Below are 14,742 nucleotides of genomic sequence, written 5' to 3'. Positions count from 1 at the left end.
ACTCACAGTAGGCCTGAGAACATTCTCTCTCCAAGCATAATGCATTTGACATTAATGTCACAATGATCCAAGGTGTTTTACACTTTATATGTGACCACCTGCACATAGAGAACATTAAAGTGGCTGCCTAAAGCTAGGCCCAAGTTAGTCAATTCTTTAAGCATTTGATGATAATTTGTCTTTCTATAAAGCATCAGTGGTGATGCATTAATACAACAGTGATATCAACTCTTGTACTACATAGTTACCACATGATGTAGCCTATAGCCACTCATTCTCCAAGAGCCTGTTCATAGGCAAAAAGCCAATAGCATCCATCACTTGGTGCTTTGACCTTGAGAGAGAACAGAGGAACAAAATGATCTGATCACGTCTCTGAGTCTCGACATCAGCCGCTACGTCTCTTTGAGTAACTGGGCATGTGAATAAGAAATGTACTGAGAGCAAATAGATAAATGACTTGTTTCAGCTCTGTCACTTCAGTTTAGCATCTAGGCCTAGGTTCTTTGTGCTGAGGACAAAGTGGCTATATGGGTCATTCCCCTGGTAGGTGGGTCTGTACTCTTCACAGGGGCCCAAAAGGGGGGCGCCACCAAACATCAGGGCGTGTCACAAAGATCTCCCTAATGTTCCAAAGTGTCGGATGTTCTCTTTAATGACAGCCCCGCCACCCTGATCTGGCCTCTAAGTGGATAGATTGTCTCTCTTGTTCCCACAATGCAAATGTGCTCCTAAATGGGGCTGTTTTCTGCTCAGGGTTTCTTGTAATTACAGCCCTTTGATGGAGCTCCTTTGTTCAGCCTATGACTCACTCACGCCTGTTAGGAGAGCGGGAAACTTTAGCAGGTGTGCATTAGGGCCCTTCGGATTGGAGTCTGACGTGGACGAACATGAAAACATCACGCCTGAAGCCTACAATACAATACATGCCCTCCATTCCCTTCCCACGGGATCAATCCTATCTCCAATAGAAGAGAAGATGCCTCCTCCCACATACCCTACTCTCTCCTGAGAGCGGCATTATATTCCGAAAGTCCTCTCCCTGCCTGCACTGAAGTGTCTCTGTCGTGGCCCGTCGTGCCTCTCCACGGCTCAGCCCCCACACTCACCTCGATGCTGCCTTTCAAAGGGAGACAATGGAAGGCAGGGAGAACAGGAAGGTGTAGGTGGAACTTTGAACTAGAGTGGAGATTCAAAGGGCTCACAGAAGCACTGATTGCTGTGTTCATTCATAGAAATTAGCTAAGATTTCAGGGAGGGGGTTTCAAGCCAAGCTAGAACCTGAGTTAGAACACGTCAATGCAATTGTATACCCTTTATAAAATAGCCTATACAGTTGAAGTCAGAAGTTTACATACACTTAGGTTGGAGTCATTAAAACTTGTTTTTCAACCACTCCACAAAGTTCTTGTTAACTAACTATAGTTTTGGCAAGTCGGTTAGGACATCTACTTTGTGCATGACACAAGTCATTTTTACAACAATTGACAGATGACAGACAGATGATTTCACTTATAATTCACTGTATCACAATTCCAGTGGTTCAGAAGTTTACATACACTAAGTTGACTGTGCCTTTAAACAGCTTGTAAAATTCCAGAAAATGATGTCATGGCTTTAGAAGCTTCTGACAAGCACAGGCTTGTCAATGCCTGCAAAGTGAGTGAGCAACACCGCCTCATGCTAACAGGCTTGTCAATGCCTGCAAAGTGAGTGAGCAACTCCGCCTCATGCTAACAGGCTTGTCAATGCCTGCAAAGTGAGTGAGCAACACCGCCTCATGCTAACTGGCTTGTCAATGCCTGCAAAGTGAGTGAGCAACACCGCCTCATGCTAACAGGCTTGTCAATGCCTGCAAAGTGAGTGAGCAACAGCTAATCCTGTGAATACGCTGCACTCTAAATTTGATAAAATGTTTTCTCCCATTAACACACTTAGTAAACCTACAAGGGAATCGGATCAATGTTAGCAATACTATATTTGTTCTCAATTCATTCACATGCCTGGGAGTCCATTTGCATGACTAGAATAGATAACGGCATAAAAGTTCACACTTAAAGTAAAAAGTGGAGGTGTTAGAGGCTTTGTGTACGTCCCAAATGCCAGCCTATTCCCTATATTTGGGACACAGACTTTGTGTGGTGTGAAAGCCAGCTTCATCTGCCTGGGATTGCTGGTTGAACCCTGCAAGATCATTGTGGTTTCAAGGTGTGTTTACTCAGGCTGAGCCAGCAACTAGTCATACAGAGGGAGCATCCACTCACTCATCTGTAGCAGGGCCAGAGAAAACTGTCTTTGGAAGGCATCTGTCACAACCAGCTAATCTTACCTGACTCTCTCTTGCTTTGTCTTTCTTTCTCACTCTGTCTCCCTGTCTCTCTTTCTCTCTCGCTCCACCTTCGATCTGCCTCTCTGTATCTATTTATTCTATGTACACTGGAAGCTATATTAAATTAGGTGTGTTAAACTCAACTCTTTCTCCATCTCTCCTCCAGCTTCTGCCTGGCTGCTCAACACCACCATGGCTGAGAGTCGAAGGGAAGCCCTGGCAGCGGCCCCGATGTCCACCACTGCCTCCACGGTCGGTGCCAACTCTACCGACATCTCTGGCACCGGATCCAGCGAGGACTTCTCCAAGCTCAAGGACAAGTTCATGAATGAGCTCAACAAAATCCCACGTGAGTCATGTTAGTGGTTGGTGTCCCCTAACCTGCCCGGTGACAGGGTGGTGATTGGTTGAGTAGCTACTTCCTGTAGACATCTCACAAATGCCTTACAGCACCCTTGGATCTGTTCTTTAGCGACTAATTGCAATCAACAAAGTACAAGTGGCCATTATGACTGATTGTGGATAGGGACTAATGGTCTTACTCAGAAGTACTGTGACTACTTTTAGAAACCCATTTGGCATTTGAGGTGCCAAGAAAACAAACGGCGTTGACTTCAGAGTTGTGTTTGGAAAGTATGTCTAATTTCCAAAATTGTTGGTTTTCTCAAAGCAAATTAACTTTTTCAATCTCCAAAGTTGTCTGTATTGCTGGGCACCCTGCGTTTCTTCCCTCCATCAATACCCTCCCCCGACAGGAGACATGACTACAGCATGTTGGAATCCTGACCAACTGTGAGCCCATCACTCCTATATAAAAATGTTCCACCCAGTGATTCCGGAGGAGATACTTGTCTTTGCCTGTAACGTCTGTGGAACAGTAGCAGTTAGTTTGGGACAGCAGCATCCTTTGTTTATCCCAAACCCCAACCTACTTATCCAGTGGACGTTGTTGTGTTCAGCCTCCCAAGTCCTAAATATAGACAAATCCACCGGCTCATGTGGAAGTAATTCTCGTGTCAGGAAATGGCTCCCGTGAAAAAGAGAGGTTCTGTTGCTTTAGCTCCAACGTGAATGACGCCACTTGTCACCCCCCTATCCACATCGATGGAACAGTAGTGGAGAGGGTAGCAAGTTTTAAGTTCCTCGGCATACACATCACAGACAAACTGAATTGGTCCACTCACACAGACAGCATTGTGAAGAAGGCGCAGCAGCGCCTCTTCAACCTCAGGAGGCTGAAGAAATTCGGCTTGTCACCAAAAGCACTCACAAACTTCGACAGATGCACAATCGAGAGCATCCTGGCGGGCTGTATCACCGCCTGGTACGGCAACTGCTCCGCCCTCAACCGTAAGGCTCTCCAGAGGGTAGTGAGGTCTGCACAACGCATCACTGGGGGCAAACTACCTGCCCTCCAGGACACCTACACCACCCGATGTCACAGGAAGGCCATAAAGATCATCAAGGACATCAACCACCCGAGCCACTGCCTGTTCACCCCGCTATCATCCAGAAGGTGAGGTCAGTACAGGTGCATCAAAGCTGGGACCGAGAGACTGAAAAACAGCTTCCATCTCAAGGCCATCAGACTGTTTAACAGCCACCACTAACTGCTGCCAACACACTGACACTGACTCAACTCCAGCCACTTTAATAATGGGAATTGATGGGAAATGATGTAAATATATCACTAGCCACTTTAAATAATGCTACCTTATATAATGTTACTTACCCTACATTATTCATCTCATATGCATACGTATATACTGTACTCTATATCATCGACTGTATCCTTATGTAATACATGTATCACTAGCCACTTTAGCTATGCCACTTTGTTTACATACTCATCTCATATGTATATACTGTACTCGATACCATCTACTGTATCTTGCCTATGCTGCTCTGTACCATCACTCATTCATATATCCTTATGTACATATTCTTTATCCCCTTACACTGTGTACAAGACAGTAGTTTTGGAATTGTTAGATTACTTGTTATTACTGCATTGTCGGAACTAGAAGCACAAGCATTTCGCTACACTCGCATTAACATCTGCTAACCATGTGTATGTGACAAGTAAAATTTGATTTGATTTGTCATATTACGCTGTCCTAGATTCATAGCGCAGGGAGCCTGATAGCGATGAAAGATTTTTCCGGCGTCTGGTCTGGCTAATTTAAAACCAACATATTTGCTTTGGGAAATAAAGCCGAAGAAGCTTTAAACAGTAGTCCGTGGTCAGTATGTGCTGCCCTGGACTTTACCCCATCAGACCAGAGATAGACTTTCATTGATTGACAAATGACAAGCGACAAACACTTCCTGGTCTCCTCATAGAAGTGTGTTGGAGCCATTGGGTGCTCCAATGAAATTGGCACCACTGAGGAGCATATGGAAGCCATAATGAAGACACTGTGGAGGGGGGTGACTCTGATGTCCCCTGTGCCTTAGAGTAATGGTCCCTCATATCAGAACTGTTTCACCATGAGAGGGCTTGAAGATACGCCACCTGTCACATTTAGCTACTAAACTACACCCCTCAATCCTAGCCAGCACAGCTAACCTGGTGCCTCAGCACTCTCACAATGGAGTTGCGTTACCCTTCCAAAACACCCGGTCTTTCCTTCATTTCACTGTCTGTATTTGGCAATGACATGGTGGCAACCAGCCCATTAGGCTTTGTAACAACCCATGTACCACCTCTCTCCCTAATTATCACATTGTGTGATGTGGACAAAGACTAAATAAGGGGTTGTTGGGTGCACCTCAGACAGAGATGGTATCTGCAAGCAGCCCCCCAAAAAGCCACTCAGTTATAGTAGAGTTTAAATTACAGTTTTTGCTCCAGCACTCAGTCAGAACTAGAAAATGAGCGGCTCCGCGTCGAGGGCTGCCAGCCTGATAAATGCCCACTGACGTGTTTGTGCCAGGGAATATCAATACAGCTACTCCCAGGATGGGGACAGGGCATTAATAAGGAATATTCAAGGTGAGAAGGCAGCATGAATAAAACAGAATTAATCCATTGCCATAGAAAATAGTTTCCTTGTGGGTATTTCTACATAGGAATAGATGGTTATCTATAAGACTTGACTCCTGGAGGTAAAGCTGAATGCACGGTGTTGTCAGAGTCGGGCATCTTGTGCTGTATCTCTGGTATAACTCAGTGGAATGCCTTGTGACATTAACAAAGATCCATGGATGAATCTCCAAGCCAGAAGCTCCTCTTCAGCCCCATCTGTTGGCTGCTGCTGCTGGAAGTGGCTGTTTCTCAAATGGAGTTGAATTGCATCCCTACAAAAATCTTCAGTGTTTTCTTCATACATTTCCCTTCTCAAAATTATTTTAAACCACCAAACCTGGTTTAAAAAAAAACAAATAAAGCAACACCACACGGCACAACGCCTCTCCCCCATGTGACCTACTTGTTGTGTAAAGTACTGACATGTATGTGTAACTGATAGATGCACACACACATACATTTCAAAGCATTAACATGTAGTGTATGGAAATTGTATAGTCTTTTGTCTGTAATGTCTTTTTTGATACGTGCCCAGTAAGACTATCTGTTGCCATTTGCGTCGGCTAATGGGGGTCCTAATAAATCAAATCGAATAATTTCTAATTCGCTGTCTCATAACTATTTCCCACCAAGGAGTACCTACAACAAAGAGGATGTTATTAAAAGCATTACTTCCTCCATTACCTGCTGTAGTTCCATCCACAATCCCAGCATGCATTGCCACCACCAGGATGTTTGTGGAGATTAATGCAGACTGTCCCACTTTTCTCTCTTTCAAGTTTACCACTAAAAGTTTGTTGTCAGACTACTGATATTATTGGCTTGTGTGGAGAACGCCATGTGATGCCGTAGTGAGCGCCACATAAAGCTCATGGCCACACTCAGAGGGGTGTATCCGCTGCAGCTGTATCTGTTTGTGTTGGGCCGCACCACACCATGCTCAGGCCCTTGTGGCCTCAGCGGGAGGCGCTGTAATGAATTTTCCAGCACTCCCTCTAAACACCAAGGGACAATAATGAACCTCTCAGTGTTAGAAATGCTTTGCTCCATAACTGCTGTCTCCACACTCTCCTCCATTACTCTAAATAACACAGACAAACATATTGAAAAGGACATTTCTAAAAACATGTCTTTTCAAAGGCTGTCAATATTAGTGGTTTTTTTCACACCTGTTTCTGTGGGTATTCTGTGGGTAAGCTATTCATACTCATTACAAAATGGACTGTTTGGGATTTTAAAATAAAATTAGATGTACAGGTGACTGAAAGCTAACATTTCAAAAACTGATTTACAATAATTACTGAGTAGTTTATTTCATTTAGATTCTGCTCGGAAATGACAGCACCCCGGGGGTTAGGCTGGAGGTAGATCAGCAAAGACAAACTTCTCTGTCTCTCTCTGTCTGGCTCTAGTCCCAGTCCTCTCCCGGGCCTTGGACTGAGCCAGTAGGCCTGCCATTAGGCAGCAGGATGGGGCTGGGGTATCAGAACTTAGAGCTTGCAGCTTATACAGAAGGGAAGAACAGCCCTCCTCGGACCAAACTGCTTGCCCCCCCCGCACACCTGAACCCATGTCAGGAGGGTGCTCCATGGAGTGCAGGGTGAGATCTCCCCTCATCAACAGTGTGATGCTTTACCATTTTGTGTTCAAACAAATAAAATGAGATGCCCAGTACGCTACCTCCCACCTTACCCACCCCCAGAGTAGCATTTCAAAGAAGGGAATCAGAGGCCTGGTCCGAAACTCAATCACTTTCTTCCTCATTAGTTTTACATACTGTAAATCTTACCACAAATACCAGTTTGTGTAGCTAGTTATTTTTTCTGTTACATATTCATCCTACCCCATTTGCAGCTATTGTTGCACTGTCATTGTTGTTGTTCCCACAGTGGGAAAGGGCAAGGACCGGGGGTGCTGCTCTTGTTGGCATAACATAACATGTAATGTCAAGGTTAATTGACCAACAGTGTGCTGTCATAATGTATTAGTTTGTGTTGCCATGCCTATTACCCTGATACATCATCACACACCACCCATCCCCCTGCCCACTACTGTTGCCAGTCTATTGGATCCTCTATATAAAGATGTAAGGAGGCAGGTATCTCCTCAGAGGACCATGGGTAATGTGATAACAAGCAGGAAGCTCCCACCAAGCCCCGAGGCAGACCGCACGTGACTGATTACTATGCGCCCATCTCATCAACCTCACCCGTCGTGGAAAATCAAACTGCTCCAACTCCCTCAGACTGCCTCTGCCCCGTACCATTGAGATAGTATGGAAATCTGCTCCAAAACTAGACAATGAATTACAGCCCTTTAAGCATCCATGATTCCTATTCCGTGTCTCACCGATTTGACTGATCCTGCACTATCTATTGCCACACCTGAAAGTGGTTGTGTCTCTCAGTTGAGCAACACTTCAATAGACATCAATACACATCAATGTACACTATACAACAATAATATACACTATATACTGTACATCAATGTTACTTTTTAACTCTGCATTGTTGGGTTAGGGCTCGTAAGTAAGGGCTCATAAGTAAGAGTTTCACTGTAAAGTCTATACCTGCTCTTGTCAGATACAATTTGACTTGAACAATACCCATCAATATACACTATACACATCAATAATACCCATCAATATTACATGAATATTCATATCAAAACACTGAAAGCAAAACACAATCATAGAAAACAAACATTATTCCGCAAAAAGGTCCTCAATCAGCCTTTTAAATTGTCCCAGAGGCATCAATTTGTCCAATCTTAGAGAGCCTTGGAGATTATTCCACAAGTAAGGTGAAGAAAACTCAAATAGATTTACCTACTTGTAACTCAGTGGAGATTGTAGGGATCTCCAGAGTTAGCCATCCATAAGACCAGGTCTGGTATCTCGTACGTCTATAAGTTAACAATTAAGTAACAATGAAGTTAACAAGGAAGTTACAAAATGCAGTGATGTGTACTTAACCAATCGTCTATAATACTTCCTGACAGGCCGCTCCCCGAGTGGTAAGGTTAGGTAACAACACGTCCGCCACGCTGATCCTCAACACAGGGGCCCCTCAGGGGTGCGTGCTCAGTCCCTTCCTGTACTCCATGTTCACTCATGACTGCACAGCCAGGCACGACTCCAACACTATCATTAAGTTTGCCGATGACACAACAATTGGTAAGCCTGATCACCGACAATGACGAGACAGCCTGTAGGGAGGAGGTCAGAGGCCTGGCTGTGTGGTGCCAGGACAACAACCTCTCCCTCAACGTGATCAAGACGAGGGAGATGATTGTGGACCACAGGAAAAAGAGGACCGAGCACGCCCCCATTCTCATCGATGGGGCTGTAGTGGAGCAGGTTGAGAGCTTCAAGTTCCTTGGCGTCCACATCACCAACAAACGAACATGGTCCAAGCACACCAAGACAGTCATGAAGAGTGCATGACAAAAAAAATTCACTCAGGAGACTGAAAAGATTTGTCATGGGTTCTCAGATCCTCAAAAGGTTCTACAGCTGCACCATCGAGAGCATCTTGACCGGTTGCAACACTGCCCGGTATGGAAACTGCTCGGCCTCGAACCGCAAGGCACAACAGAGGGTAGTGCATAAGGCCCAGTACATCACCTGGGGCCAAGCTTCCTGCAATCCAGGACCTTTATACCAGGCGGTGTCAGAGGTAGGCCCTAAAAATTGTCAAAGACTCCAGCCACCCTAGTCATAGAAGGTTCTCTCTGCTACCCCACGGCAAGCGGTACCGGACCGCCAAGTCTAGGTCCAAGAGGCTACTAACAGCTTCTACCCCCAAGCCATAAGACTCCTGAACATCTAATCAAATGGCTACCCAGACTATTTGCATTGCCCCCTCCCCCCTTTTACACCGCTGCTACTCTCAGTTGTTATCTTTGCATAGTCACTTTAATAACTCTACCTACATGTACATACTACCTCAATTACCTCGACTAACCCTTGCCCCCGCACATTGACTCTGTACCGGTACCCCCTGTATATAGTCTCGCTAATGTTATTTTACTGCTGCTCTTTAATTACCTGTTACTTTTATTTCCTAATCTTATTCGTATTTAGATGTTTTTTTCAAACTGCATTGTTGATTAGGGTCTCGTAAGTAAGCATTTCACTGTAAGGTCTGCACGTTTTGTATTCAGCTCATGTGACTAATAAAATGTGTAATCATCTGCCAGAGAGTAGACCCAATTGGCCCAAGCCCCAAGTAATACATTTGGGCCAGCTAACTCACACCGGAATTGGACCGAGCTCAATCCCCACATCCTAGCCATAAGTAATACTGCCGAAGGCGGCCCAGACTCGGGCCACATTACGTCAGCCGAGTCTGACTCTCAGCCAAGTGCCCGACTCTCAGCCGGAATCGGCCCAGATCCACTGTGATAGCTGGGATGGCAGGAAATGTTTTGAAACAATTACTGCTTCACATACAAGCCAGGGAATTCTATGTGTTACAGCTGGATGAGTCAACAGACGTGGCGCACCTGGCACAGCTCCTGGTATATGTCTGTCAAGTTTATGGGGGGTCAATTAAGGAAGACATCCTCTTCTGCAAACCTCTGGAAACCAGGACAACAGGAGAGGAACATTTTAAAGTACTGGACAGCTTTGTGACATCAAATGCACTTTGGTGGTCAAGATGTGTTGGTATCTGTACTGATGGCGCAAAAGCCTTGGCAGGGAGACATAGTGGAGTGGTAATGTGCGTGCAAGCAGTTGCTCCCGACGCCTCTTGGGTACACTGCAGCATCCACCGAGAGGCTCTTGCTGCCAAAGGAATGCCTGACAGCTTGAAAGACGTTTTGGTCACTACAGTGAAAATGGTTAACTTTGTTAAAGCAAGGCCCTCATGTATTTCCTGCACAATGCAATGATATGGGCAGCGACCATGTAACGCTTTTACAACATACAGAAGTGCGCTGGTTATCAAGGGATAAAGTATTGACACATTTTTTTTAATTGAAACACGGGCTTAAAGTTTTCTTTACAGACCATCATTTTTACTTTACATAATTTTTCTTTACTGACCACTTGTCTGACCGCTTGCATGATCATGAGTTTCTCACACGACTGGCCTATCTGGGTGATGTTTTATCTCGCCTGAATGATCTGAATCTAAGATTACAGGGACTCTCCCCAACTATATTCAAGGACAAAATTGAGGCTATGATTAAGAAGAGCTCTTCTCTGTCTGCATTAACAAGGACAACACACAGGTATTTCCATCATTGTATGAACTGGATTCGTTATCCTTTTCATGCCCTGCCTCAGAGTATCCTGCCTTGGCAAATCGCGCTGTTAAGACACTGATGCCCTTTGCAATCACGCACCTGTATGAGAGTGGATTCTCGGCCCTCACTAGCATGAAAACGAAATACAGGCACAGACTGTGTGTGGAAAAGACTCTCTACAATACAACCCAACATTGCAAGGTTATGTGCATCCTTTCAAGCACACCCTTCTCATTAACCTGTGGTGAGTTATGCACAATTTTCGATGAACGTATAAAGTTTTATATGTAAGATGACTAAATAAAGAGCAAAAATATGTATTATTATTAAATTATTATTTGTGCCCTAGCCCTATTAGAGCTCTTTGTCACTTCCCACTCACACTCTTATGTTTAATAAATGTATCGTATAGTATGTGTGTGGCAGGCTTACAATGATGGCAAAAAACAACATTTGAGAATGCGCTGACCCTGGTGCTAGAAGGGGTACACATCTGGAGGTTGAATGTTTGAAGGGGTACAGGACTATAAAAAGTGTGGGAACCACCGATATAGACAATATCCCCATATTCTATAACCGGAAACGAATGTTGACTGAACTATTTGTTTCCTGCTATTTAATTAAAACCATGACCGATTCCTTTAAAATAAGCTGTTGTTAAATAGAGCCAATAATCTCTTACAGATGAAGTTCAGTAAAATACCTTTCAGTTACTGTAACCTTTTCTTCTTCATTCCAGAGTGTATGTCTGATGAGTCCCTCATCCTGTTTGCATTGTTCCATGTGTCAAGAGTTCCATAGCCCTTGGCAGTCTGCAAGGTTTTGTTAAAAAACCCTGTCTGATAACTCAGCTGTCATATTTCAATGGTCCCCATTCCAGCCGGTTATCAGATCAATTCTGTCTGGAAGAAAAAAAACATGAGTTTTATAAGAAAGCTGGGGACTCGGAGCGCCAGACAAATGCAGCTGGAGCCTCCTGGTTCGGAGCGAATGAGCCAAAAGGCCCTGCTGTGTCCTTGAAGGCATCCGGAGGAGAAAAGATGGTAGACTTATCAGTTGGCCGATGATATTCACAGCTGAAAGCCAAGGAGGTGTCTCATTGTGTGGCGTATTGGCTGCCGCTCGCTGGATGGCTTTTGACTACGGCGGCAGAAATTTGATTTGCGCCTCTTCTCGGGAGCTGTGAACACCGAACACGCACTCCATCATCCAGAGCCTCCATCGTTTTCCGTTCGCCGTTGTGTGTGGCGGAACGAGGGAGAACTACTGCTTAAAGTTGAAGTGCGGTGCACCCGCTGGCGTCGCGGTCTCAAGAATAGACGCACCATGTAGTTAATTAGGGAATGCTTTTTATTGCTTTCGGGGACTCAGGTTATTTTAATTAAGCAACACAAAAGTGTCTTGCAGTATGAGAGACATGCAGAATAAAGTATACCCAGCAAGGCCTGGGTTATTGCATTGAGTTTTACAGCAGTGGGCTGTGCATTATAAAGGTCACGTACCGCTGATGACAACACATTGTAAATAACCACAGAGGATGGCAGTACCATTTAAACACATTATATTTCATGATGCACAACGGAATCCAATTGCAGTGCAGTCTGCTTCGTCAAAATAATGCCAAATTCCACTGTTATATCAGTTCATTTATTTACACTCCTGCTGTGTCATTGATATTAGAAATCATTTTTATCAGACCTCCCATTTGAAAAAAAGTGTCACAGCTTTCCGGTTCCTTCAGTGGGAATGTGACTTACCATCCCAGCTTTCAGGCCTGAAATAGGATCCTGCCATATCTCCGACACTTCCATTAAAAGATAGTCTGCCAGGCTGTGTGGAAAAAAATGACGGGTCAAACACTGGAACATGTGGTGGTATCCCAAAGGTATCAGTCTCAGACCGCTGCCCCTGCTTTGGCCAAGGAGCAGAGGAGAGGTTTTAACTCAGCCCTAAACCTGTGACTTTAGGGTCAACCGAGGATGCAAGAGGAAATGGAGTCAGTGATGGATAGCGAGGTGTTATATTATGTTTAGGTATTGATGATTACGATACTAACGCAAAGTGACATAGTTTTACCGCTAAAACAATTATAACAAGCACATTTCAAAACAATATTTCATATTTTTCAAATGTTTTCTTGTTTACCGTTCAACAACTTTGTGAGCAGCAACAAAGCAGTTTTTCGAGAGACCACAGCGAATTCAAAATGGCGTGGGTCGGGGGAGATTGTCACTGCCATTAGCACACCACTGTGGTAAGGCCAAGGCTGTAGATCCCAAAGTTATTTTAGAGCATCACTCAATGTTTTTCCTTAAAGGAGAGTGCTTATCGATTTTGTTCTCTCCCCCTCCCTCCTCTCTGACAGCGAGGCGGTGAGGGAAATTCAGTGAAGTGCTGGCAAGCCAAAGCCCCAGGGAGAATAGACCGTCATGTATTTCTCCTGTGATGGTTCTTTCTAGTGGCCCGCAGATATAGAGTCTTCAAAGTAGCACTGAAAGGTGACAAACATTGGATTTACAATGAAGCCAATTGGCTCCCAGTGTTCCATACGAATAGAGTTAGGAGTACCACAACAGGTTTCTGAGTAGTGTACAGAGAGGAAATGTACCATGTCATCTTTACTATGGTTGTAATTATTCTGTAATTATACTGAACAAAAATATAAATGCAATATGCAACAATTTCAGGCGATTTTACTAAGTTACAGTTCATATAAGAAAATCAGTCAATTTAAATAAATTAATTAGGCTCTAATCTGTGGATTTCACATGACTGGGCAGGGGCACAGCCATGGGTGGACCTGAGAGGGCATAGGCCCACCCACTTGGGAGCCAGGCCCACCCACTGGGGAGCTAGACCCAGCCAATTAGAATGAGTTTTTCACACAAAAAGGCATTATTACAGACAGAAATACTCCTCGGTTTCATCAGCTGTCTGGGTGGCTGGTCTCAGACGATCCCCCAGGTGAAGAAGCCAGATGGGGAGGTCCTGAGCTGGCGTGGTTACACATGGTCTGCGGTTGTGAGGCCAGTTGGACATACTGCCAAATTCTCTAAAATGATGTTGGAGGCGACTTATGGTAGGGAAATGAACATTCAATTCTCTGGCAACAGCTCTTGTGGACATTCCTACAGTCAGCATGCCAATTGCACACTCCCTCAAAACTTGTTTGACAAAACTGCACATTTTTGAGTGGCTTTTTATTGTCCCCAGAAAAAGGTGCACCTGTGTAATGATCATGCTGTTTAATCAGCTTCTTGATATGCCACACCTGTCAGGTGGAAAGATTTTCTTGGCAAAGGAGAAATGCTCACTAACAGGGATGTAAATAAATATGCTTTTGTGCGTATTGAACATTTCTGGGATCTTTTATTTCAACTCATGAAACACTGGAACAACACTTTACATGTTGTGTTAATATTTTTGTTCAGTATAGCTTGCTTGAATTTATACAGGTGGGAAAACTGTTTAATTATCAGATCCTTCGTTGGTGAAGTAAATCAAACCAGCCTGAATCTACCATATGGTAGATGGTAAATATTGACAAAAACATATTTTGTTTGCTGATGGGGCTGTTGGTGGCCCTCTCTGTTGAAAGGAGGTGTGGGTTGCAAGGTGTTTGATGTTTTGTGAGCAGAAGCCGTAATTATCCCTCCAGAACGGAGCAGTCTGACACTGTGTTTCTGTCCTCATTATTTACAGCACGTCTGGCCACTCTACCATTCCTCTGATACATTTAACAACCCACTTTTGTGCCGTGCATAGCTGGTGGCTGTGTGTGTGTGTTCTGTCGGGGAGAACTGCCTGACTCCTGTTGTTTAGATGGGAGTCCCTGTTTGTCAGCAGGCTGTTAGAGTGATCACTGTGCTGTGGAGCTGAGCGGCTCCCTGTCTGCCTGTGACAGCCCTGACTGGAGCGTTCAGCTGGACTGTTTAGTCCATCCAGCCTTATATAAAATAGGGCCTGGGAGGAAAAAAACACGTCATTACATTCTCAATTAAAGTAACATAACGGTCCATGGCTGTTTTAGTATCCTTTGCCGAGTAGGTCACATCCACGAGCAATGCTAAGAAATTGACTGGCAACATAACAAAAGCTCTCAAAGAAAGTTCTCAGAAACTAGCTAGTATGA

The 14,742-nt window shown here is 44.5% G+C and overlaps 1 protein-coding gene across 6 annotated transcripts in view; it reads left to right on the top strand.

Moving 5' to 3' along the window:
• LOC110500005 (synaptotagmin-1) overlaps window positions 1-14,742 on the top strand; it is a 217,711-nt gene that overhangs the window by 166,605 nt on the left and 36,364 nt on the right. For all 6 annotated transcript variants that reach the window (XM_090213828.1, XM_090213825.1, XM_036957293.2 and 3 more), the window contains one exon: window positions 2,496-2,678. In XM_090213828.1, coding sequence (XP_090069954.1) covers window positions 2,522-2,678 — 157 coding nt within the window. In that variant the 5' untranslated portion in view covers window positions 2,496-2,521. The remainder of the gene's footprint in view (window positions 1-2,495; window positions 2,679-14,742) is intronic.

Source organism: Oncorhynchus mykiss, chromosome 21, assembly GCF_057628025.1.
Source record: "Oncorhynchus mykiss isolate SJ-2025 chromosome 21, ASM5762802v1, whole genome shotgun sequence".
Classification (NCBI taxonomy): Eukaryota; Metazoa; Chordata; class Actinopteri; order Salmoniformes; family Salmonidae; genus Oncorhynchus; species Oncorhynchus mykiss.
The sequence above is the reverse complement of the archived record's forward strand: the minus strand, read 5'-3'. Positions and strand labels throughout refer to the sequence as shown.